This window comes from Phocoena phocoena, chromosome 6 (assembly GCF_963924675.1).
Source record: "Phocoena phocoena chromosome 6, mPhoPho1.1, whole genome shotgun sequence".
Taxonomy (NCBI): Eukaryota; Metazoa; Chordata; class Mammalia; order Artiodactyla; family Phocoenidae; genus Phocoena; species Phocoena phocoena.
The window spans coordinates 35,387,407-35,413,298 of NC_089224.1; the positions used below are offsets into that span (position 1 = coordinate 35,387,407).

The following is a 25,892-nucleotide window of genomic DNA, read 5'->3' on the forward strand; positions in this document are numbered from 1 at the left end:
ATGGAGGAAAACTGAGACCTTTGGCTAAGGGTTCCAGCTAAACACCCAGACAGCAACCAGCACTAACTTTTAGCCATGTGAATGAGGCCATCTATACCTTCCAGACATTCTATTACCCCAGCCAACACTATATGAAGCAGAAAACCACCTAGTTTTTCTAAGAAACCCCAATCAAGGTTTTTGACTGCAAAAACAGCTTACTTGGGTTTCCCTGGTGGCACAGTGGTTGAGAGTCTGCCTGCCGATGCAGGGGACACGGGTTTGTGCCCCGGTCCGGGAGGATCCCACATGCCGCGGAGTGGCTGGGCCCGTGAGCCATGGCCACTGAGCCAGCACGTCCGGGGCCTGTGCTCCACAACGGGAGAGGTCACAGTAGTGAGAGGCCCGCGTACCGCAAAAAAACCCCAAAAAAACAAAAAAACAAAAAACAGCTTACTCAAAGTAAACTAAAACCTAGAGAAAAGATTAATTCTAGGGCACTCCCAGTAAAGTTTGGATAAAGTCAAGAATGTGACTGTGACTCTTTACGATCTCATAGATTTCAAGCAGTGTCTTATAGACCTCTCAGTTAGACAAAAGTGCTTGTAAGAATCTTAAGGATTTGTCCCATAGTACCCCGACTCACAGCCTAAAGAAGGGAGGAACTTATCTTAAGATTTGGGGATATAGTTTTTGTCTAATGGAGTGAAACTCAATAAGGTTCATGGGAAATGCACAATATTTTTGTTTATTTTCTTCCCCTCCAAGGGAATTGTACCAGCATAAGTACCACTAGCTTGGACTAAAATAGGCAAAGACAGTTCAAATGAAATGAGGACACTGGGCACTTAGCGAAGCAGACTGAACAAATTACTCTGCTGCAAACAAGGGAAAGGAGCAATGACCAAGAGGATGGAGCCAAGAGCCCAGAGGGTGAAGAGCCACAGAGAATCACATTCCCTGCTCCTGGAGCAGGGGGAATTGGTGACATTTGCGCTATTGGCTCTCAGATTTCCTAAAGACCTAAGGACCGCTATGTACCTTTTATTACCCCTTTTTAAGTGGGAGTTTCTATTATGATTTTCCTGTCTCTGTCTTCCCATTGTATGTTGGATCTGTACGGGAAAAGATAACTTACAGGAAAGTTGCAAGTTTAGTACAAATACTTTTTTGGACTCTTGAGAGTAAATTTCTGACATGATGCCACATTACCCAAAACCTTACGTGCATATTTCCAACATAACCACAATCATCAAAATAAATAAACATTATATGTTACTATCATCTTTTTGTGTGTGTGTGATGGCCCAACAGGGCAAATACTTTTATTTTTTTTAATTAATTTTTATTGGAGTATCGTTGCTGTACAATGTTGTGTTCGTTTCTAATGTACAGCAAAGTGAATCAGCTATATGTATACATATATTCCCTCTTTTTGGATTCCCTTCCTGTTTAGGTCACCACAGAACACTGAGTAGAGTTCTCTGAGCTATACAGTAGTTTCTCATTAATTATCTATTTTACACATAGTGTCAATAGTGTGTATACGTCAATCCCAATCTCCCAATTCGTCCCATCCACCCGCTTCCTCCCTTGGTGTCCATTCATTTGTTCTCTACATCTGTGTCTCTATTTCTGTTTTGTAAATAAGATCATTTATACCATTTTTCTAGATTCCACATATATGCGTTAACATATGATATTTGTTTTTCTCTTTTTTTTTTTTTCTCGGTACGCGGGCCTCTCACTGTTGTGGCCTCTCCCATTGCGGAGCACAGGCTCAGGACGCGCAAGCTCAGCGGCCATGGCTCACGGGCCCAGCTGCTCCGCGGCATGTGGGATCTTCCCGAACCGGGGCACGAACCCGTGTCCCCTGCATCGGCAGGCGGACTCTCAACCACTGCGCCACCAGGGAAGCCCTCTCTTTCTTTCTTTTATATGTAACTCTTTTTTTATTCTTTCATTTTTAAATGGCAGTGAATTGCTTTTTTTTTTCTGTTCCTTTTATAATTTTTTTTAATTGGGATATAGTTGTTTTACAATGTTGTGTTAGTTTCTACTGTACAGCGAAGTGGAGTTCCCTGTGCTATACAGCAGGTTCTTATTAGTTATCTGTTTTATACATATTAGTGTATCTATGTCCATCCCAATCTCCCAATTCATCCCAGCCTCTTCCCCCATTGGTGTCCATACACTTGTTCTCTACATCTGTGTCTCTATTTCTGCCTTGCAAACCGGTTCATCTGTACCATTTTAATAGATTCCACATTGTTTTTCTCTTTCTGACTTACTTCATTCTGTATGACAGTCTAGGCATAGACTGTTGGGGCCAGCTTCACCCTCACCAGTTCCCTGGTGAACAACTCTTGAATTTGTGTTCTAACTACAATAGTTCTTCCCCTCTTCCCTTCCCACATTATCAAGATGATCATAAGCATTCATTAACAGGTATTTTAACAAATATCTATTCAGTGCCAACTACGTGTCCGGTTCATTTCTAGGAGCTGAGGATATAGTAGTGAACAAGAGAGAAAGTTCTTGCACTCATGCAGCTGATCTTCTATTGAGACAGACAGACAACAAACAATAAATTAAATGTATAATTCTGGGTAGTGATACCTACTCTGAAAAAAATCAAGCAGGTTAAGCAGCTTTGGTTGGGGGACTATTCTACATAGTGTAGTCTGAGAAGACCCCTCTCATAAGGTGACATTTGAGAGATCTGAATGAAGTATGGGACTAAGTATTTCATAAGTGTTTCAGGCTAAGTGAACAGCAAGTAAAAAGGTCCTGAGGCAGGAAGTAACAGGGCAAGTTCAAGGAATAGCAGCAGTTAGGTCAGTGTGGCTAAAGTTAGGTCAGTGTGGCTAAAGTACATAGAGCGTGGTAGAGGGTGTTAGGAGAAGAGGGTGGGGAATAGAGATAGAAACCAGATTAGACAGGGCTTCTACAAAGTTGGAGTTCGTTCTCAATAAAATGGCATGAATTGATTTACGCTTACAAAGATCTCCCTAGCTGCTGTTTGGAGAATAGACTGGGGAGGGGGCATGGTGGAGGTAGAAGCAGGGTGACCAAGTAGGAGGCTACCTTATAACCCAGGTCAACATGATGGTGGCTTGGTCTAGGACAGTTAGAGCAGAGTTAGCAAGTGGCTAATTCTGATAATTTGAAGGTAGCACTGACAAGACTTGCTGACGGATTGGAAATGGCATTTAAGAATAAGGAAAGCACATTGAGGACACCTTTTAGGTTCGGGGCTTGGGGGAAATGGATGAACAACAGTGCCATTCTCTGAGGTAAGTAAGAATGGGAGTGGAGTGTAGGGCGTAGGTGCTGAGTTTGAGATGCCAGTAAGAGGGAGTGGAATATGAGTTGGTTGGTCAGGGCTTGGAGATGGAAAATTTTGCAGTCATCAGCATACAGGTATTACTGAATATAAATCACACTCTCTTCTGTGTAGACAGAAAAGAGCATCATGGACTATGGCCTGGGGCCTTCAACAACCAGGAAAGAGAGAAGCCCAGAAAAGAGACAGAGGAGTGGCCAGTGAAATGAGGAAGATCAGAAAAGCCTGATGTTCAGGAAGCCAAGTGAAGAAAGTAGATTCTGTGTGATCACAACCACATGTCAACTCCTGAGCCTCAGTTTTCTCATCCATGAAATGGTGAGAGTAACAACTGCCCACTTCATGGTGTTGTTAGGATTGAGGCAATGTATGTAAAGCAGTTAACACTTGTGTCTGACTGGTATATAGGAAACTCTCAGTCTATGGTAGCATTGTTATTATTTCCTCCACTTCAGAGTAGGCTGCCACAGCCCTCAGCTTCCCCATCCACGTAAGTGACAGCACCTCCATGAGTCCTTCTCAGAAATGAGGTGTCCCTGCTCACTCAGGCAACCAGGTGGGCCTGACGAGTGGCCTCTGGGTCAAATTTGAACCAAGTGACTTCAGTGCCTAAACCTCTCACCCACACAGATTCCAGCCCTTACTTGGAAATCAGCAAGGGGTAAATAAAGGTTTTAGAGCCAGAATTCTGCCTCTGCCTCTCACCAGCTGTGGGATCCTAAGCAAGCTTCTTAACCTTCCTGAGCCTTGAATTCTATCTGTAAAATGGGAATAATTCCTACTTCATGACATTGTGTCCAGGCCCGCGCGGACTATAAATAAAGCCGGCTGATCTCCTCCTGCATGGCGGCGTGGGAGTCACTGGGGCTCTTTGACACCCTCCCACGCATCCCCACAACCTAGCTGGGCGGGTCTCTGGGATCCCCTAACCTGCGCTGTAGGACAGTTAGCTCAGAGAGGTGGAGACTCGTTCACTTTCTTTTCCGTAGGGCGCCGGATGAGCCGCACCTAGTTGCTGGGCCCCCACCTCGGTAGAGGGGCCTAGCTCGGCCAAGGGAGGGGGTTCCGAACGTCCCAGAGACTCCCTCTTCCGCTGTCCTACCTCCGGCTGGGCGTCGAAGCCGTTTGCTGGGCAACCCTTCTCCGCCCCTCTTCCTGACCCTCCCCCCAGGTCTACCGAGGTCCACCGTCAGGAAAGCCGCCGCGGCCCCCGACCCCTCAAGACCACGACCACTCTGCTCTGTTCTCCTCCCTCCTCTCTGACGCCGCACTGCAGGCCCAGGCGCATAACCCAGCCCTTCAGCACCGCAGGAAGTGGCGGCTCCTCTTGGGGGCAGCTCGGAGGAAGAGGAGGAGGAGGAGGAAGCATGGCTTAGTAGGGACCGAAGCCCCATGGGGCAGGCTGCGGAGGAGGGCGGCGTGAGGACCTGAGAGCTCAGCTCCAAGGCTGCGGGCTGCCAACTGCCGCCCCGAACGGCTCCGCCCCTACGGCCCACCCTCCACAGGCCCCGCCCCGCAGCTCGGCCCCGCCCCATAACGGCCCCGCCCCCAGCTCCTGTCCCGAAAACGCGGCTCCTACCGGCGGCCCTGCCCCCGCCCCGCTGGCGGCCTCGGCCTCGGCCCCGCCCCCGTCCGCGCCAGCCCCTGGTCCGCACTTTGCTTGCTGGGCTGCTGAGTCGGCCAGAGTCTGAGTTCCGCCGCCTGCCCGCTGGCGCCGCTCCCTCGCCCCCTCCCCCGATCCCTCCCCCAATCGCAGTCGTCTGGTAGTGTCTGGCCGGAGGCCCGCGGGCGGGCCGCCCTTCCCGCGGTAGCCCACCCCCCCTCTTAAAGCGACGGCGGGAAGATGAGGTTTCGGGAGCCGCTCCTGGGCGGCAGCGCCGCGATGCCGGGCGCGTCCCTGCAACGGGCCTGCCGCCTGCTCGTGGCTGTCTGCGCGCTGCATCTTGGCGTCACCCTCGTCTACTACCTGGTCGGCCGCGACCTGAGCCGCTTGCCTCAGCTGGTCGGAGTCCCCACACCGCTGCAGGGCAGCTCTAACGGCGCCGCCGCCATCGGGCAGCCCTCTGGGGAACTCCAGCCCCGAGGGGCCGCACCGCCACCGCCTTCGCGCACCTCTTCCAAGCCGCGCTTGGGTGGCGCCTCCAACCCCGACGCGGACTCTCGCCCCGGCCCCGGCCCCGGCCTCGGGAGCAACTTGACTTCGGCCCCAGTGCCCCCCGCCACAGCACTGTCGCTGCCCGCATGTCCTGAGGAGTCCCCGCTGCTCGGTAAGGTACCATGCACGTTCGCCCATGCCCTCTTCCTCGACAGCCAGTCTCCCTATTCCGGATCAGAGCCCCTAATCCCAAACAGGTTCCGGGCTGGATGGGGGTGAGAGGTTGGGAGGTGAGTCCCTTCGGATTCATGCTGGAGACTGGGTCGGGGACGGTTTAAGTAAGCCGTAGCCACCGCCACCCACCCACCCCCGATCCCAGAACCGGAGAAGGCCTTGGAGACTTCCCTGCTCTGGCCCAAGCCTCAAGAAGTTTTGGGAGTTTGAGTCTGCTTAGAACTCGGAGCAGCCTTCTCTCTGCTAACTCTGGTGGGGACTACGAGGCAGCTCAGAGTAACCCGCTCTCTCTAGTTTGGAACGCTGATGATGAGGCCTCCAGGAGGGAAGGGAGCAGACCTCCCAGGTCACATCTCCTGTCTTCACATAGAACCACTGTCTCCTGAGTGTGGGTTAACCCTTTTCCTAAGCTTTTGGGCAAGTGACTTGTCCCTAAACCTCTGGTTTTTCATCTATTAAATGGGAATAATAAGTGGTACCTGTTTGAGGGGGGTGTTTTGGAAGATTAGACCAAACAGTGTAAACAAGCATTTACAAGAATGAGGGTAACCCCTCAGTAAATTGTCACTATTGTGTTCAGTTCCTCCTCTGCTTAGATCCCTGCCTTGGGGCCCTCCTACCCTGCTTCCTGCCCTTGTAGCTTCCCAAGAGCAGGGCCCTCCCAGGGGCCGAGGGTATTTGTACCAGTATAATGTGTGTACCCTGGGGGCTGGAGGGCTAAAATATAATCAGTTAGCACCAAGTTGTCCCTTCCTGGTAGCAGCAGCCTGGAGTCTCAGGTATCTTGCCCAGATGTTCTGAACTGGAACTCCAGCCTCTGTTTCAGCACTAGCAGAGAGCTTGGGTCGGTGGGTTTGCATTCCTTATGTCACGAGGAGGCTGAGCCCATGCCCACCGGGACCTCCCCTTGACCTGTAATCCACAGGCAGTCAGGCCCAAGGCAGCCACAGGTTGCTCCCAAGATTACCAGACAGGTGGCTGCTCAGTTTCAATGCCAGGGTGTAGAGAATGTCGTTCTGAGTGAGGGGCCCTGGCAGGAGAGCAGGCATCCTGCCAGTAGGAACTCTGTCACTTTTTCACAGAGCCCAGACAGAGCAGGCCTCCTACCCACTCTTGCTCAATTTCTCCAATAATTACTTCAATATTTTCATATCAAGTTTGGGAGGATGCTCCTGGAACTGGTCAGACATGAATTGTGGTAATAAAGGGGACTTTTTTTTTTTTTAAAGCAGAAACTTGAATTCTTTTGGACTTGATGGTTAGTCTGGGAAGCAGACTGGTCCTGTAAAATGAAATGGAATCTTTGCCATGCTGCTAAGTGTCTGACCTCAGGCATGTTAGAACTCAGACTCTGAGTTCCTCAGAGTCTCTTTCTCTTGTGTAAAATGGGGTTGTCCATGCTTAACTCACAGAGTTATTTTCAGGACTAAATGAGATTGTGTATGTTAAGTACATGGCAAATAGGACCTGGGACTTGAAGTTTCATTTTTCTCAGACTCTGGAGATGGCTGTGAACAGCAGAGAAGGAGGAAGAGGGTTGGTGAGTTCTCAGACCCCAGAGAGGCCAGATTTTGATCTTTTGTTTTTAATTGTTGCCTGGATATTATGTAGAAGGAAAGAGAAATTAATTAGCAAATTAAAGGAAAGTACCCCAAAGTTCATTAGATTGGTGTTTGAGGTGTAGGATCTTCTCAATGAATCATGAGAGGCAGTGGTGGCCCACCTTGGTGTTGCCCAGTGACTGGGTGACGAGTTACTGCTGTTTCTGCGTTGACTCTGAACTGGAGGCACGAACAGACTTCCTGAGAGATACAGTTTTGGAGGGTAAGGGGAGAGGCCCTAGGCTTTCTGTAGCTTGTCCGCCTTTGTGTGACATGCATGGGACCGTGACGTTTCAGCTGCTGCAGAGGTAGCCCCGGAAGGTGAGGGTGGAGTGTTTTTCTTCACTTTTATTGAGCCCTTGGGTTTGAGGTTTGGGTGCTCTCTAAGTGGAGGCTCCTGGGTAGAAGAGAGCCTTGAGAAAGCTGAAAGTCTCCCAGGGAGTGTGTGGGCTGGGGGAGTCAAGCCCATCTGTTCAGCTGGCCAGGTGTCAGCCAAAGCCATTACGTGGTGGTTTCGAGGTTGGTGGGAGAAAGCATCCGTGGGGTTTAAAGCTGTGGCTTTTTCACTACTTGCAGTTCCTTTCCACAACTGGGCTGTACTTTCTGGTGTCCAAGGGTCTATGCCAGATGCTATGATCCCTCCGGGCTGGTAGGTGGTGGGTAACGGGCATGCCCTTCCCTGCAGGAGCCAGGCACCAGACTGGGCTGCCGACGGGTCACTGTTGGATCTGTCCTGGGTTGTTAGAGCCTCAGGATAGACTTCAGATAGACTTGGGTTTGAATCCTGCCTGTGTCTACACTGTGCATTAGGGCAGGTTGCAGTGTTTGGAGCCATAGTAGGCTCTGCCCCGGGACACCTGCTGGGCTGATGTGAGGCTTTCAGGAGTGAGGGCTGCAGGGGAAAGGTGGGTCTTTCCTGAGGATTCCTGCAAGTTCCCCAGGGAGTTCTCCCGGGGAGTCCAGGCCTGTAGGTGCTGTCGTCTTGGCCCTTGGGCTGTGCGGCGTCTCACTGACCATGGCAGTGAGGCTCCCTTTTCTGGCAGCCTGGGTGTTTGCCTGAGATGTAGTCAGCCTGGGAGGAGCAGCAGCCTTGCGTTGAGTTACTTTTCCCGGAATGAATGTTTATCTGTGCTTAGATTTGGCGGCAGCTCCACGTGACTTGACTAGCACTGGCGCTGCCCGCCCAGAGAGGGGCTGGCTGGGGGTGGGGCGGGGTCAGTATCTCAGGTAGGACTGGTTAGGGGAGGCTGGGCTGACCTGGACAGTTGGTACAGTCTATGGGTGGGAGGCAGGCGGTGGTGAGTATAAGACTGCCTAAACCTGAGGCGGCTCTTGCCCAGCTATGCTTTGAAGAGAGCCTCTTCCTTTGTTCAGAAAAGGACTCTGATCTAGAGGTGGGCACCAGAGAGTCATGGGCACTAGAGAGTCATGGGCACCTGGGCCAGCAAACAGCCACAGGTAGCCAGGGCCCTGGGAGAGCACTTATCCGTGAGCCGTTTTCCCCAGGTTTCATGGGGGGTGTCAGCCGAGCCTCTGCCGTGGTTTGTACCCTTGGCAGGACAGAGCACTTGCTGGGTGTCTGCCGGGCTCTCGGCTGTCAGGTGTTTCTCCACCAGCACACTGTTCCCGCTTCTCCCCCTTCCCCCATATGCACACATGTGGACACAAGCACGCTGCCTGGGACATAGTGTACTTTGAGGACATCTGTCTTGGCCTCAGCTCCGGAAGGGGCTCTCTATCTTCTTTGGGATGAGTCCTAGAGCCTCATCACCTTCTGGCTTGCGGTGGAGCCTCATCCTGAGGATTGGGGAGGCACCAGGAGCCTCCCCTGTGTCCAGATCTTTAAGCTTTGGGAGGTTAGGTAACTAGTTTTTTAAACCAGTTTTGTCCTGTTGCTTTTCCTGGGGAAAATAATTTCTTGACCTACACACAGACATGCCTTCTTGTCTAACAGTCTGAGGTGGAGAAATACCCTCCATGACTATTTGGCTCATTTTTTTCCACTCAGCCTGATGGTCGCAGAAGTGTCTCCAGCCTGTTGTAATTCGTCCCAGACTCTGAGCAAGCACGGGGGCCTCCACCTGATGAACCAGGTGCAAGTTCCTTGGGTTACAGGTTGCAAGAGCCACATGTGAGATTGGACTCAAGCTGCAGCATCTTGGAACCACAGCATCCCAGGATGGGTCTCTGTAGTTCCCTGGCCCCCATCCCACATTGTGCTAGAGGGGAAGGGTCTTGCCTCAGGCCATACAGCCAGGCAGTAGCCAGCTGGGGCTGCAAAAACCAGGTCTCCTGCTTCCCAGTCTAATGCTTTTCCTTAAAGTTATTGCCCAGTAGACACTTAGTGCAGAGGCTCAGGGTGGCCTAATGTGGCACTGAGTTTGGGAAGATCCCTGCTAGGTGTGTCTGTGGGTCCATCTGAGAGGTCTGATACGGTGACAGCTTTCCTGGATTCAACAATATGCCTGTCCTAGTCTGGGCGCTAGAGCTACAGAGAGGGAGATGACAAAATGCCTTCTCTTTTGGAACTCACAATTTAGGCAGAGGAGGCATAATTAAACCATGCCGATGTCATTTAAGGAAGCCAGAGTGTGTGTGTGTGTGTATGTTTAGTCTCTGCCTCCCTAGCCATCCCCTTCCCTTCCTTTCTTCCTTCTTTCTTTCCCTTATTCAGAAACCCAGAGTTGGTATTAAAGTTCTCCAGTTCCGGTTTTATCTGATTGTGTGAAAATGTTCCTCTAATTTCTGAAGCCGTGCATTAGCTCTGTGGATAATCTTTAACTTGCTGCTTTATAATGACTATAATGATACATCAGCAGCCATATGGTTGGGTATTACGGTCTTTGGATAGCAGCAGAGTAGGGGTTTCCAGGCTGGGGCTAGACTAATTTATGGTTTGGGAAAGACGGGACAGTTAATGCCCAGGTAGTCCCAGCCCTTCCGTGGATTCCACCCTGGGGACCTCCCAGACTTTGGGGGCAGGGCCAGGAGGCTCATACCCTTCGGGCTCAGCTGGGCTCTGGATGTGTGTGAAAGGGGCCCAGGCATCCTGGGGCCAAGCCAAACCTGGTGATTTCTTCACTGTCTGTTTACCCAGTGCCTCCTATGCCTTATTCCCTGCTCAGTGTTCCTTGCCTGTAGTTGATAAGAAGCAGAGACTGAAATTCTGCTTGAATCCATGTCCACCTGGAAATTCCAGTTATTCTTATCTGGTTAAGCAGTAGTCCAATTGTTTTAGGACAGATAGTCTAACTCCCTTGAGGGCCTCCGCTGTGGCCATTTTACCTTTGCCTCTGGTACTGCCCATGTGGCCCAGGTGATGAGGTCACTGTAAGACAGACCCTGACTCCTGGGGAGTTAGGAAGGCATGAGATTGGATTCGGTGATCTCCACAGGGTCCCTCCTGTCCCTTAACTTGGCGAGGGATCCTAAGAGCCAGACTGTGGCTGTGATGGCAAAAGCCTCAGTTGTGAGGCCCTCTGTGTTTACCTGGGCCTACGCAGGTCGCCGGCTTAGGGGAGAGATCTTGGATACTTTTCTAAAGGTCAGAGACCTCCAGGTTGGAAGGTTGTGGTGGCTTGGCGGGTAGGGGACAGGGTCTGGTGGGGAGCTGGTTCTGGGAGAACGTGGCCTAAGGGGATTCGTCCTTAGGCGGCAGAAGGGCTGAGTCACACTCTCAGTGTTTCAGGTTCTACTTTTCAGCCTGGCTCAGCCCGCCCCTTCCTTGCACAGATGAAGGCCAGGGGCTGTATTATTGGCTGTTGCTGAATTCTTGGGCAGTGATTTTAATGTCTGGTCTGGGTGTGTAATGTAGCTGCTTCTCTTTCCCCCTGCCGTCTCTCCAAGCCCCTCACAAAGCCCTGAGAGAAAGGAGGAGGATTTGTCTCCCCGGGATGCCAGGGAGGCCAGGGTTGTGGGTCTTTGCTTTTGCCTATTTTTTTGAGGAGTGGGTAATCTCTTCCTCCTTTTTGTAAAAAGTAATGCAGGCTCATTGAAAACCATTTGAGAAGTTAAAAGAGGTTGAAAAGCACATCTATATTCCTATCACCTAGAGGACACATGTTGGCAAATTTCCTGCTAGTTTTTTTTCTTGTACATGTTTCAGAATTTAGTTGATATCTTTATAAATGGATAGATAGATTGGTATAGATAGATATAGATAACCTGGTGTCCAGGATTTTTCCCTTAAGATTCTGTCACAGGCTTGGTCCTACACCTTTAAAAACAACAAAGGGTTTTATTATTCAACTGTTGCCAAACACATACAGATAGTTTTTGGTTTTTTGTTAGTGGTCCAGTGAGGCTCATGCCTAAAGCTTTAGGTACTTTTTGGATTGTTTCCATAGTAGAGTTTTTTAAAAAGGAAGAAAAGGGATGAATGCTTTTTGAGAAGGGCTTGGTTTTTAAACCAGTCTTTCTAAAGGATAGACTCATTGAAAATTTCAGGTTTGCTTATTGGTGGCAGATGAACATCATTTATTGCTGAATAAAAGATGTGTCTAGAATTCTGATTAAAAACTAGGTGCAGGGGCTTCCCTGGTGGTGCAGTGGTTTCCCTGGTGGCGCAGTGGTTGGGAGTCCGCCTGCCGACGTGGGGGGCACGGGTTCGTGCCCTGGTCTGGGGGGATCCCACGTGCCGCGGAGCGGCTGGGCCCCTGAGCCATGGCCGCTGAGCCTGTGCGTCCGGAGCCTGTGCTCTGCAACAGGAGAGGCCGCGATGGTGAGAGGCCTGCGTACTGCAAAAAAAAAAAAAAAAAAAAAAAAAACTAGGTACAGGAAGCGCTTGGGGCAGGGGCAGAGGGCCAGGCTGCAGGACCGACTGTGCAGCGGGGGTGATGCCCTAGGAGTCAGCTTCCTCAGGAATTGCTCCGTTTGTCTCCTTAGCAGCCAAGTCCCTGGGCAGGGCTTACGTGCATGGCCCTGGGGCCATGGTGCTGGGTGAGCACCAGTGCTAACCCAGTGCTGGTGATGTGACTGAGATGTGACCGTGTCCACAGGAGGTGTGGGAACAAGCTAGCAAACCAGGTTCTGAAACATACAGCACAGTTCTCCTACCTCCAGAGGGTCCAGAGATCTGGAGAAGGGCCAGGAGGTGAGAACCTGTAGGTTTCTGGGAATTCATTTCAGGAGAAGCCTCAGAGACCAGCAGAGCTGGCACTCAGGCTCTTCACAAGGCGCCTGTTTTGAAGTTATGCCACTTTGTCCTCACTGGAGCTAAATTCTCTTCTTCTGAGGGGCACTTTGGATTTGGGACTCTGCCGAGGATCACTGGCCCAGAGCCTGTGGGTCAAGGGGGAGGCTGCACTGCGGGAAGGGGCAGGGTATGTCAGACCAGCGTGACCAGTAGGGTGTGAGGTCAGGCTCCTTCCTGCCTCACCACGTGGGTCTCCAGGTCCTGGGGAGGGGCCCTGGCAGGGGTTTCAGTAACTACCTGGCCTCATGACAGGTTGCATTCTGAAAATGCCTTTAAACATTTCTTTAAAAGTTTCTTCCTGTTTTGCATAATGTCCTTTTGCCTTTGACGTTCCTGAAACTGAACTGCAGGGCTGTCGTTGTGTTTCAGGACACCACCAGCTTGAAAAAACAGGAAAGGACTCCCAGTTAGGGTGGACCTAGGGAAACTGGTATTTGCAACATAGGAACTCAGACACTCGGCATGGAGGTGTTAGGTAGCTCCTGTCATTCAGATGATTGCTTCAGGCAGCCTGGGCAGGGTGCCCCCCTGGCTGAGAATGGGTAGACTTGAATCTTCCCTCCAAAGTCAGAAGGGCACCCGCCCCCGAGGAAGAGGATGAATGGGGACTCATTTGCTCATTCAGCAAACTTTTCTTGGTAACTACACTATATGAAGCATAGGAGACAGACATGAGCAAGGGCTGGCCCCCACTCTCGGGGAGCCCCTCAGCGGTGGGCAGATCCTGGCAAAGAGAGGACGAAGCGTGGGTGTTCCCAGGGCATTAAGGAGGTCCAGGGAGCTGGATGGGTGGTCTGGGCGAGGGCCAGAGTCAAAATGAAGGGCCTTTCTTCCAAGCACTGATTTTTAGCATCCCTGTCTCTCAGCATGTTTGAACAGTCTCCCTGGTTGGGAGGGGCAGGGGTCTACTGCCTGTCATTTCCTCTAGTTGCTGTTACATGGGGAGACTGCCATAACCAAAGTCCCAGCTGTTGCATGCAGTTGCCGGCAGGGCAGGAGAGGACAGGAGGTAGAGGCGGCGTGAAGGAAAGATGATAAAAGAGAGAGAAGATGGTGTAGCTGGGACTGTGCTGGACGAGGGAAGGCCGAGGATAGCTAGACTGGGGACCAAAGGGAGGAAGGAGAAGGGAAGAGGTCAGAAGGAGGTGCTTGTGGTCTGCAGAGCATGGGGGCGAGCCTTGAGGGCCTCTGGAGCGAGGATTCTGAATTCTGGTTCTAGCTCATTATATCATATAGGGCAAACCCCGACTGCCTTGGTCCCTTCTCCCCTCTCTGAAGTTTGAGTCATGCTAAACCTGTTGGTCTTTAGTGCCCTTCCTCTTGTTCCTCCTGGAGTCTAGGCTGGGGTGGAGGGAAATCCTGGTCATATCTGCAACGTCAAAGCCCTCTGAGAGTTCCTGTGAGGCTCATTACCCACTACCCATTTCAGGGGCCTCGTGGTGAAGCTTCTGCTGAAGATTTTGTCATCTCTGTTTAAGCAGGCATAAAGATTTTTAGGTGGGTGACCTTTGAAATGGCGTGGGTAGTGTTTCTTTCTGTCATGCTGACTAGCTGTGTGATTTGGGAAAGCTGTTATCCTCCCTGTGCCTCACTGCTCTCACCTGTAAAATGAGGATAATAAAAGTACCTCATAGATGTTGTGAAGTTAATAGGCACAAAAGGGCCTGAAACAGTGCCTAACACAGAATAAGCTCCAAATATATGTTGTCTTTTATTGGTAGTACTAATAGTTCTTATTTGTGAAGATTTTGGCATTTGCTTTGTAGGATTTCTTCTTCTTCCGTTTTCGATTGAAAATGCAATGTCACCACATTAAATGTTTAAAAATGTATCATTTTACTCCCTACCATTGTAACAAAACATGCATCTATCACTGTAACAAAACTTGCCATTACTTTCCAAATGCATACATGTTTTACACTGTTGCAACCATAGTGTGAACTATTTTGCCTTCTGCTATATTTGTTCAACATTATCTTATAAACTGTTATGTTGCTTATAATTATCAGAATTATCTTTAGTAGCTGCTGTCTAAAATCCTTATGGCTATTCCCTTAGCGCTCAACATCACGTTTCACCATCACAGATCATCTTGAACATCTTTGCTGCATGTAGCTCCTTGCTTCAGTTGAATTATTTCCTGGGGATAAATTCCTAGAGGGGAATTTCCAGGCCAGAGGATATGGTCATCTTTAGGACACTGGTTCACACTGCCACTTTGCTTTCCTGGAGGGCTGGAATAATCCACAGGCCCTAAATTGTAAATTCCAGGGACAGGGATATGGGCTTTTAAAGAGTGTAGATTCCAAGAGAGAGTCAGATTTATCTGGAGTTTCACCCTTATACTCTCAGCTCTCTGTGTGTGAGCGTGTGTGAAGTTCCCTGTGTAGGACACTGCACCTGCTCTGGACATGAGGCTTTTCCTACAAGCCATTGCTTCTGGGCAGTTCCTGCTGAAGTTACTGGGTATCCACAAAGGAGCCTTACTGGTGGCTCTTTCTACACTTCACACACACACCTTTGCCCAAAATGTTGATTTACACAGCATAAGGACCTTTCCTTCTTCCTTTATTTGTGGAGTCAAACCTGTAGATTGTGGACAGATCCTAGCTTTAAAAGCCTGGCTTTAAAATGTTGTTGATCTAAAACTTTGCAGGTTGGTTGCTGGAAACACTGCATGCAGAACCCATGTTTGACTCTAATGGGTTAGCCTGGGCATCTGACCATTTACCCCATGCGGACGAACTCTGATCTGACAGCCCTGGTTTATGGGATCCAGACATGGGGCCCAAATGAAGAAAGGCCTTTAAATTATATTGGGTATAAATAAGTTGATCAGTAGCCCAAGGTCTGCAAACATGAATTGCCGTTTCTGTCCCTGCCACCCCCCATGCACATGCCTCTTTTGTAGACAAACAGGAGCCTGCTACTTGCATAAATGTAGGAATGGCTTTAGAGCTAGTGATTTCAGTGACCAAAGGTTTACAGACTCAATAGACGGAGTGCATTCAACCTGTGACAGCTGCTCCATTCATCTTGTAGCCCCTCCACGTGTCCTCTCTTCTGCTGCATTCCTCAGCAATCAGCTGTGACTTAACAGGGTACTCTCAGGGGTCCATTTGGAACTAGGCCAGAGCTGCTGTCAAGAAGCATCTTGTTCCTGGGGGACCCAGGGCAAGAATTCCTTCCTGTGTAAAGTGGAGAGATAATTCCTACCTCAGAGGTTTGATAAGAGGATTGGACGAGATGAGGTACTTGGTAATGGCAGTACTTGGTCTTTTGATCAATTCATCCCCTTGGGCAGCAAAGGTATACATTCAATACAGTAGACTGCAGGGTAAAAGTTTTTTCAAATGAAGTTTTTTTCCCCCGCTGCCCTGGGGCAGTGAAGAGGAGGAGGAAGAGGTCTGAGACTGTAACCACAGTTTAGGGACAGGGTTTAGCCTGGAGCCATAGTTTGGTAGAGATATTGGCCTGGCTTATCTGAGCAGACCCCAGGCCACAAGGAGAAGCCTCCATCTTGTTGAATCCACAACACTGGGAACTTGGAGTGCAGGTTGCTGTGTCTTAGGCATGCCAGGATTCTGTGGTCGTCCAGAGCCTTCCCTTCTCCATGTGGCCATTGTTCGTCAGCGTCCTGGGGAGAGGCCATCACAGATTATATGTAACTGAGTGGTCGGGGAGAGGAGCTGGAGGGAGCATTGGATATTTGGTGGAGTCTCAGGGGGTAAGAAAAGGGCTGTGTTAAAAAAAAAAAAAATGAGGGCTGGACATAGGTGGGCTTAGGCTGGGCTGCCCAGTGGCCTATACCAGTGTTGTTAGAAAACCTAAGACACAGGCCTGTAGATCACCTGTCTTTACTCTACCCAGGGGCTGGTGATGGAAGCCAGGATGCCAAGCCCTGAAGTTCAGTTTTGACATCAACCTACTGAGTGATCTGAAAGAAGTCACGTTCTCTCACTGGGCCTCACTTTGCGCATCTATAAAACGAGATGAGGGGGTTGGCCTGGATATTCTCCGGAGTCTTCCTGCCTGGGAATTCTGATGTAGCCTTGTACTCCTGCCTAATACAGCTTAATGTCTTGGCCGCAGGTGGGCCAGCCGTGTAGAGCTGGGTGACTGTCAGTGCACCCTGAGCCAGGATTGAGTCAGTTACTGGACAAATCCACACCCAGCTGACCCTTCCAGCAATTCCAGTTTCTAGGCCCCAAGTCACAAGTAAATTGGTCAGCTTGAAAACCCAATCAGTGGGAGCTGCTGTGAATCTTGGGTTCTAGGCTCCAGCAATAATCATACCAACCACTCCCACAACAGGTAATGCTTACTCGGCACTTACTGACATGCCAAGTGTGGGAAGAGTACTACATATGCATTATTTTCAGTAACTCTCACAGCAACTCTTTTTCTTGCCTAATTGACCTGGTTAGACCTTCCAGCACATAGTTGAATAGACGCAGTAAGAGAGGACATCCTTGTCTTGTTTCTGATCTTAGGGGGAAAACATTCAGTCTTTCACATTCAGTCTTTAAGTATGATGTTAGCAGTGGGATTTTTGCAGATGCTCTTTATCACATGAGGAAGTTCCCTTCTGTTCCTAGTTTGTTGAGTGTTTTTTATCTTGCATAGGTGTTGATGTGTTTTGTCACATGCTTTTCTGTGTCTGTTGAGATGGTCATGTGGTTTTTTGTCATTTGTCATTCTGTTGATAACGGTGTTTCTCAGGTATAAATCAAACTTGAATCCCTGGGATAAATCCCACTTGGTTGTGGTGTGTCATCCTTTTTATATGCTGCTTGCTTCAGTTTACTAATATTTTAGTTGAGAATTCTTATTCATAAGAGACATTGATCTATAGGGACTATTTTCCAAATTTATTGAGGTATAATTGGCAAATAAATCTGTAGTTTTCCTTCTCATCCTTCTTATGATGTCTTTGTCTGAATTTGGTATCAAGGTAACACAGCCTCACAGAATAAGTAGGGATGTGTTCCCTCCTCTTCAGTTTTGGGGAGAGTTTGTGAGGATTGTATTAATTCTTCTTTGAATTTCTGGTAGAATTCACTAGTGAGACCATCTGGGCCTGGGCTTTTATTTGTGGGAAGCTTTTTGACTACTGATTCAATTTCTTTATTTGTTATAGGTCTATTCAGATTTTCTTTTTATTCTTAAGTCAGTTTTGGTAGTTTGTGTCTTCCTAGGAATTTGTCTACTTCATCTAAGTCATCTAATTTGTTGGCATACAGTTATTCATAGTATTCCCTATAATCCTTTTTATTACTCTAAGTTTGTTAGGAATATTTCTGCTTTCATTCCCAACTTTGATAATTTGGTCTTCTCTCTTTTTTTTTTCTTGGTCAGTCTAGCCAAAAGTATGGCATTTTTGTTCATCTTTTCAAAGAACCAACTTTGGGTTCATGGATTTTCTCTATTTTTCTGTTCTCTATTTCATTACTTTCTGCTCTAATCTTTATTATCTTCTTCCTTCTGTTTTGCTTTAGCTTTGGGTGTAGTTTGCTTTTCTTTTTCTTAAAACCCTTTTTAAGGTGGAAGGTTAGGTTATTGATTTGGGATCTAAAGATCACATACTTTTAACATTTTAATACATACTATCAAATTGCCCTCCAATTTAGCCTCATCAGCAGTGTATGAGAGGTGCCTGTTTCCCACACAGGATGTTATCAGTCTTTTTACATTTGTCAATATGATGGTCAAATGTGGCATCTTGTTTTAGTTTGTTTCTCTGATTACTGACGGTGTTGAGCAAATTTCATGTGTTAGTTGGCCATTCGTATTTCTTCTGTAAATTACTTGTTAATATTTTTACCCATTTTTCTATTATTTTTTGAAATAAGTTTATAGGAGTTTTTAATACTATGGATATTACTCCATTTGCAAATATGAGCTCCATGTGTCACGTGTCTTTTAATTTTACCTGTGGTATCTTCGATCATACAAAAGTTTTATGTATTTAAGTCTGTCTTTTCCTTTATGACTTCAGGTTGTTTTGCACTTAGGAAGGTCTTCATCATCCCAAGATTGTAAAAATTTTCTTTTGTATTCTTTTCTTTTTTAAAAAATATTTATTTATTTTTGGCTGCGTTGGGTCTTCGTTTCTGTGCGCGGGTTTTCTCTAGTTGCGGTGAGCAGGGGCTACTCTTCATTGTGGTGTGCGGGCTTCTCATCGCGGTAGCTTCTCTTGTTGTGGAGCACGGGCTCTAAGCGTGTGGGCTTCAGTAGTTGTGGCCCATGGGTTCTAGAGCGCAGGCTCAGTAGTTGTGACGCACGGGCTTAGTTGCTCCGTGGCATGTGGGATCTTCCTGGACCAGGGCTCGAACCCGTGTCCCCTGTGTTGGCAGGCAGATTCTTAACCACTGCGCCACCAGGAAAGCCCTGTATTCTTTTCTAAGCTGGTTCTTTAACATTTTAGTACTTGTCCCTGACAGTAAAAGATGAACAGAATCACTCTTTAACCCTCATATGTTGTAAGAAGCCTTGTATCATACCCACAGGACCCTTTGAGGTCCTGGACTCTTTTTCCAAATCTATCACTTATGCTGGTGGCTTAGAATAGAAATGTGAAATTTTAGCTGCTTGTGATTATAGAGTTGTAATAATCTGTAGGCTTTGAAGTTCTAGGGAGTCAGGGGAGAAGGCGGAGTAATGCTTATTGAACATCTGTTAGTGCTAAGCACTGTGATAGGAATGTATATGTGTTATCTCATTTACCATGTAAAGAGAACACATTATTATCTCCATTCCTTAGAGGAAGAAATTGGAACTGGCTGCATTTAAAGAGGTCTTGATGCCAGAGAGGTATTGCTAGGAGTGCATGGCTGGCTGACTGCCCAGGTGGCCTATAGGGCAGCAGGCTTTCCACAGTGCAAGGTCTGGGTCTAGTGGGAGAGAGAAGGATGTACTTGGAACCAGCATTGCAGATCCAGAAATGCATTCAGGGCTCCAAAACTGATCAGAGGGTCAGCTGACTCAGTAATAAAACTTATTTGCATTCTGGAATGCTAAATCTCTGCACTACTGCAAGATTGGAACTGTCAGGTGGCTTAGAATTCTCTGGCTGCTGGCAGCACTATAAGGGAAGCCATAGTATAATCAGGGCAGCTGCTAAGTCAGAAGTCACAGCAGGGAGGTGAGTTGTACTCTAATGATGGATGGTGTCAGGCTGTCAGGCTGATGAACCCATCCCCACAGTGTTGCAGAACTCCTTCAGGGACCTTGGTCTGATCCAGAGGTCAGGGCTCCTTTCTCCCTTGTACACCCCTGGAAGGACACATCCAGCTCCAGCCTCCACCACTCCCCTGTTTATTTCCTTGTGTACTTTCTTCCTTCTTTTCTTCCTTTCCATCCAGCCATCCAACTTTTTATTTCATGCCTATTATCATCAAGGACTCTCTTGCCTTATTTTCTTGTGTTATTTTATCCTCATTCCCCCTTCCATTTCCCAACCCCACCATGGGCAGCGATTCTAAAGTGTTTAATGTGTATCTGTTTTTGCTCTTGCTAAATGGGAGCCACTGCTTCATATATATGCAATTTCTAATTTAAATTCAAGTTTTTAGATTAACATACAGTAAAATTGGCCCTTTTTTGGTTCTATGAATTTATATATATGTGTGTATATATACATATATATAAAACTACCGCCACAATCCAGATGCAGAATAGTTCTGTCACCCCCCAAAATCCCCCTGTAGTCACATTTTCCCCTCACCCTTCACCCCTGTTAACCACTGATCATTACTGTTGTTTTGTCTTTTTGAGAAGGCCATATAAATGGATCATACAGTATATGTATTTTTAACTTATGTAAATGGTATTTTTTATAGCTCATTTTGATTCTATTTCTTTTAACCCAGATCTGCTTTTTCTTTTTTCTTTTTTTTCAATTTTAAAAAATTTGACATAACGGAAAACTTACAGAAAAGTTGCTAGAATTATACAAAGAGTTTCTGGATATCCCTGGATCCCCCTAAATTCCCAAAACGTTAACATTTTACTGTATTTCCTTTTTCTTCTCTCTCTCCCTGGTTGTGCCTGTGTGATATTCCAAATCATGCCCCTTTACCCCTAATTATTCAGTATGTATTTCCTAAAAACAAGGATTTTTTATATAACCATAGTATAATGATCAAATCAGGAAATCAACATTGAAAATTTTCTATTATCTCATCTACAGACCTTATGAAGATTTTGTCAGTTGTCCCAAGAATGTCCTTGTAGTAAAAGAAAATTGAAGAGCACGCATTTTTTTCAGTCATCATGTCTCTTTCGGCTCTTAATCTGGAACAATGCCTGACACTTCTTTGTATTACACGACACTGAAAATATTGAAGAGTGTGGGCCAGTTGTTCTGTAAAGGCCCCTCAATCTGAGTCTGTCTGATGTTTCCTTGTGATGAGGTTCAGGTTATGCCTTGAATAAGAATACCAGTGAACGATGCTGAGTTCTTCTCGGTACATAATATCTGGAGGCACATGCTGTTAATTCGTTCCTTACTGGCCATGTGAACTTTGATCATTTCATTATGGTGGTGCCTGCTGTTTCTCCATTATCAAGTTTGCTATTTTACCCCCCCCCTTTTTTTTTTTTTTTTTGCGGTGCACGGGCCTCTCACTGCTGTGGCCTCTCTCGTTGCAGAGCACAGGCTCCAGATGCGCAGGCCCAGCGGCCATGGCTCACGGGCCCAGCCGCTCTGAGGCATGCGGGATCCCCCCGGACTGGGGCATGAACCCACGTCCCCTGCATCGGCAGGCGGACTCTCAACCACTGCGCCACCAGGGAAGCCCTATTTTACCCCTTTTAATTAAAATGTGTCTTATGGGCATTTACTTTGAGATTATGTAAATACCTTGTTATTCCTCATACTTTCATCCATTGATTTTTAGTGCCTATTGATGATTCTTACCTGAATTATTATTATCATGGTGGTTGGTGATCTATCATTGCTTCTACATTTATTAGTTGGCATTTTCCTGTGAGGAAGAGTTTTCCCATTTCCCTATTTTCATATATTAGTACAGAGTTGTGGATTCTTACTTTATTCAATAGTTCATAATCCTTTACTAACATTATTTATTTTGATGCTCAGACTGTCCCAGCTTTGGCCAATGAGATCCCCTTCGAGCTGGCTTCTGTGTCATTTTGGCATATCCCTTCATTCTTTGAGCATTTCCTTTCTTTTAGGCAAATCAAGATGTTCCGGGCTCCTCTTGTTAATTCTCTGACCCAGCCCTGGAATCAGCCACTTCTCCGATGAGCACTGCTTCTTTTTAGTAGATAATGGTATTTAGAAACTAAGAGCTGGGCTGCAGATGCTCACCCTTGATTATAAGGTCCATCCACATTGCTGTGTGTAATCTAGTGTCTGTGGTGTTCACACCAATTTTCTCTCTCCATTAATGGTAGACTCCCACACTGCCTTCAACACTGCCTTCACACATAATGCTGTAAGGAATGGCCTTCTACATGTCCTTTATGGACCTATGTGTGTATTTATGCTGCTTCGAGGGTGCCAGATATGGGTCCAGAATGGCTGCCCCCATTTATGTTTCCACCAGCAGAGCAAGAGCGACTCTACAAATACTTGGCATTAACCAACTTCCTAATTTTTGCCAAACGCGTAGATACAATGGGTGAGCTCTTTTTTAAAATAATTAATTAATTAATTAATTTACTTGACTGCGTTGAGTCTTAGTTGCAGCACACGGGATCTTTCATTGAGGTGCGCAGGCCTCTCTCTCTAGTTGTGGCACACGGGCTCTAGAGTGCGCGGGCTTAGTTGCCCAGCGGCATGTGGGATCTTAGTTCCCCGACCAGGGATCAAACCCGTGTTCCCTGCATGGGAAGGCAGATTCTTAACCACTGGACCACCAGGGAAGTCCCTGGGTAAGCTCTTGTTTTAACGTGGTTTTCTCTGATTTCAAATGAGCTGGAGCATCTTTTCATATGCTTGATGGCCTTTGGGATTCTTCTTTGGTAAATTGTTTATTCATAATAATTCTTTGGCTGTTTTTTCACAGGGACTCATATTTTTCTTGATGACATGGAAGGTTTCCTTATACATCCTGGATACTAAACTGCAGACCTCTTCTCTCAATCTGTCAGCTCTCTGTTTGCTTTGCCCACGCTATCTTTTGTTTGAACAGAAGACTTTTTTCCCCATTGTTTTGTGCATTCTCTCACCAGTACTCTTTTTGTGTAACTATGTTAATACCGTTAGTCCCTCTGCATTTTAAATGTGCTGGTATAATTTAACTCTGCTGATTCTCCTCAGCAGTCTGTCTTAAGACTTTTAGCCTCTATTAAATTCTATTAAGAATGACTTTGCCTCTTAGAGTGTAAGGCCCGCACGCAAGTATTATTCATATATTTACTCAGCAAATACATGTTGTAGACCTACTGTGTGTTAGGCACTGTGCTATATTACAGACAAGGTTTAGAGGTTATGAAACGTGCCTGTGGCTTTTCAGAGGTGGAGCCGGGATTTGAATCCTGGTCTGTAACCTTTCCTACCATGCTGCTTCCCTTGCAAATTGCATTTGGTTCATGTAGAGCTGTATGTCAAATTTCTACATCTTTTCTAACAAATGGCCTAAGAAGGTGCAGAGCAAAGTGTTCTCCCGCAGCATACTGAGGAGGGGAAAATCAGGCAAGGAATGGAGGTAAATGTGGCTCTGGCCATCCTGGGCCTGGCAGGCCCGGGGCCTACCTGCTGGTGACTGACCCCAGGCTGAGAGTGCAAGACCCGGAGGAGACTGGGAGGCTGCCTCAGCCTGCAGAGGAAGGTCTTTAAATAACGCCCAGGCCTGTATCATCTGATCCTTCCTGAGAAGCTCAAATCATCCTTTCCAGAAGTGCTTTAGTTCTAAGGGGTGAGAGATCCAGCACGATCATCCTGGGGCTAATTTCCAGGCAAGTTGGCCTCCCAAGCCTTTCCTGGTAGTGATAACTGTGGGCAGGCACAGTTTTCACAAATTCCAGTGGAGGGAGGGCAGCCAGTCAGGAGAAGTGCTGGGTGAGGAGGAAATCTGCGTTTGGGCCGGAACCAAACAAAGCAGAAATTCCTCCTGGGACAGTTTTTCCCCAGAGGACAAACACTGGGAAGCCTGTTTACTGGGCTTTAAAAGCCTTGATCCCTGGCCACTGCTTCTTGACCTCAGGCCTTGCATCTCTGTGGTTCCACTGCTGGTGGAAACCTCCTCGGGTCACCCCAGGACAGACGTGTACTGTTATGCCCTGAGTTCTGGGGTCTCCCAGGGTTTCCCAGTGCTCTATCCTTGTTTCTACTGCCCCCTTGAATTCTGAGCCATGACCATGTATGTATAGAAATGCACTTGAGAAGGGTTTAGATCAGTGATGTCACATCAGGTTCACTTTTAGGCTCCTTGGATCAGTTGGTGGCTTGCTGGAATCCCCACAGATTCTGAACCCTAGGATTCTGAGATGGAATCCCCATGGGCACAGTGGAGGGAGAGTGGAGGGGCACATGAGCTGTAATCTGTTGTCTGCTGTGTAGATGCATCCATGAACATCAGAACCCTAAAGGATTAATAAGGAAAAGATAAGGATGGCTTTTTTGCAAATCCAAGAGTGTCCTTGAGGAAGGCTGTTAGTCTCTCTGGCCTTCAGTTTCCCTTATGTGTAATGCTGGGGTTGAAATATAATTCTCGAGGTCCCTCCAGCCCTGGTCTGCCAGGATTATCCACAGGTCTGTTTCAAGGTGGATCCTGACCCTTCGAGGTGATGGAATCTGACCTTGACTTTGCTCCCTTAGGTTTAGGCCTTGGTACCCTTGGTAACAGGATCCTGGACTGAGTGACCACCCAAGGCTTTTCTGGTGATCTTAATGACCCATATTAGACTTTGAGCTTTGGGGTTATTCTCTCAAGGAACAAGTGGTATTTGGTGAAATGCCTGTTTGCTCTGGCAGTGTGAGGTTTAGGTGAGGAAATAGCAACATTTTCATTAGGAGGTTAGGCTGTCCACTGCCACAGTCTCAAATTATAGGTCTAGAATCTGGAGGAAACTCATTTAAAATTGAGGGCAGGGGATGTGCCTGTAGATCATGAATCAGGTGCTATACCTGGAAACCAAAGGCATCTTTGGAGCCCGGAAAGGAGAGTGTTCTTGCCCTTGGTCGCCTTGGGTGTAGGTGTGTACTTAGGACAGCACTCTAGATTCTCAAGCATCACGTAGGCAAGATGGTTCCCTACTCTGCTAATTCACATTCTTACCTCGTAGTTGAATAAGTGCTGTGGGGTCACCACATGTTTGTGCAGCCTGTTCTGCCAGAAACTGTCCCAAGTACAAAAAGGAATGGTGTACAACTCCTGCCCTCAAGGAGACGAGGGTCTGCTGGAAGAAGCAGGGAGGTAGACTGGCACCCGCCCCCTGTGGGGGGGGCTTGGATGCGTGCTTGTGAAGGTTGTGATGTTGGTACGTAAAGGGTGTTTGTAGGCATCTGGAGCAGGGACCAGTTGGCCTGAGGGAGTTGGGGCAAGCTTTGAAGTTCAAAGTTTGAACTTTGAAGGACTGTTCCCTTACCTACTTCACAAAGGTCTTTGAGGTAACTTATAAGAATACACACCATAAAAAGGGTCAACATAAATAAATTAAAACAAGAGAAAGAGAAAATGTGGCTTAAAAAGTTAAGATTCGGGAAGAGTTAAAATGTAGATATTCAGGCTCTGCAGCCCAGAATAGCTATTACATCTGTCCCTTTGCAAAAGCCAAAAGTGAAACATCGTCAGAGAGCAGCCGTACGCGGTAAGTTGTTTTTCTTGGTGCCTCACTCTTAAAGAGCTTCATGGGGGTGGGAGGGAGGTGGTGGTGAACAGGTGAGCCTGTAAACCAGCGTTTCTCAAAATATGCTCTAGGGACCTGCATTAAAGCTACATAGAGTAGTTGTAAAAAGGCAGAGTCCGGGACCCCAGCCCCAGACTTTGCACCTCAAAAGCTCTGGGGAGGAGGATCCAAGAATCTGCAGTTTTACACGCTTCCCCAGATGATTCTTTGTGTACTCCACAATTTGAGAACCTCTGCAATAGATGGAAACCTCAACAGTATCTTGAAAGCAAATGCAATAAAGCGAGTGAGGGTGCTTGGCCCTTGTTTGAAGGCTGGGTGAGAATTTAATGGGAGCGAGAGCAGTGCACAAGAAAAGGCAGTTCCCCTGAGGTTCATCCCTCGCCGGGTCACTTGCAGGTCATATTTTGGAAGACCTACACAGTGTGGCAGTCCAGGCACACGGCAGGGCCACGCCTTAGCACAGAGATGGACGGAGGAGCAGCTGGCCCCACTATGCCCTATTGGCCCAGCTTCCCCTTGGCCACCTGGGTTCTGCTCTGCAGCCTTCCTCTGGCAGGATCTTTTATTTTTTGAACAAATATTTTGTTTTTCTCTGCACCCCCAAATGCAGGGTTCTGAGAC

The 25,892-nt window shown here is 47.6% G+C and overlaps 1 protein-coding gene across 2 annotated transcripts in view; it reads left to right on the forward strand.

The window, feature by feature from the left end:
* Nucleotides 1-4,982: 4,982 nt before the first annotated feature.
* The window catches only part of B4GALT1 (beta-1,4-galactosyltransferase 1), a 48,356-nt gene continuing 27,446 nt past the window's right edge, over nt 4,983-25,892 (forward strand). The window contains exon 1 of one of the 2 annotated variants that reach the window (XM_065880005.1): nt 4,983-5,592. In XM_065880005.1, the coding sequence (XP_065736077.1) occupies nt 5,169-5,592 (424 nt within the window). In that variant the 5' untranslated portion in view covers nt 4,983-5,168. The remainder of the gene's footprint in view (nt 5,593-25,892) is intronic. The other variant, XM_065880006.1, reaches the window with a different exon arrangement.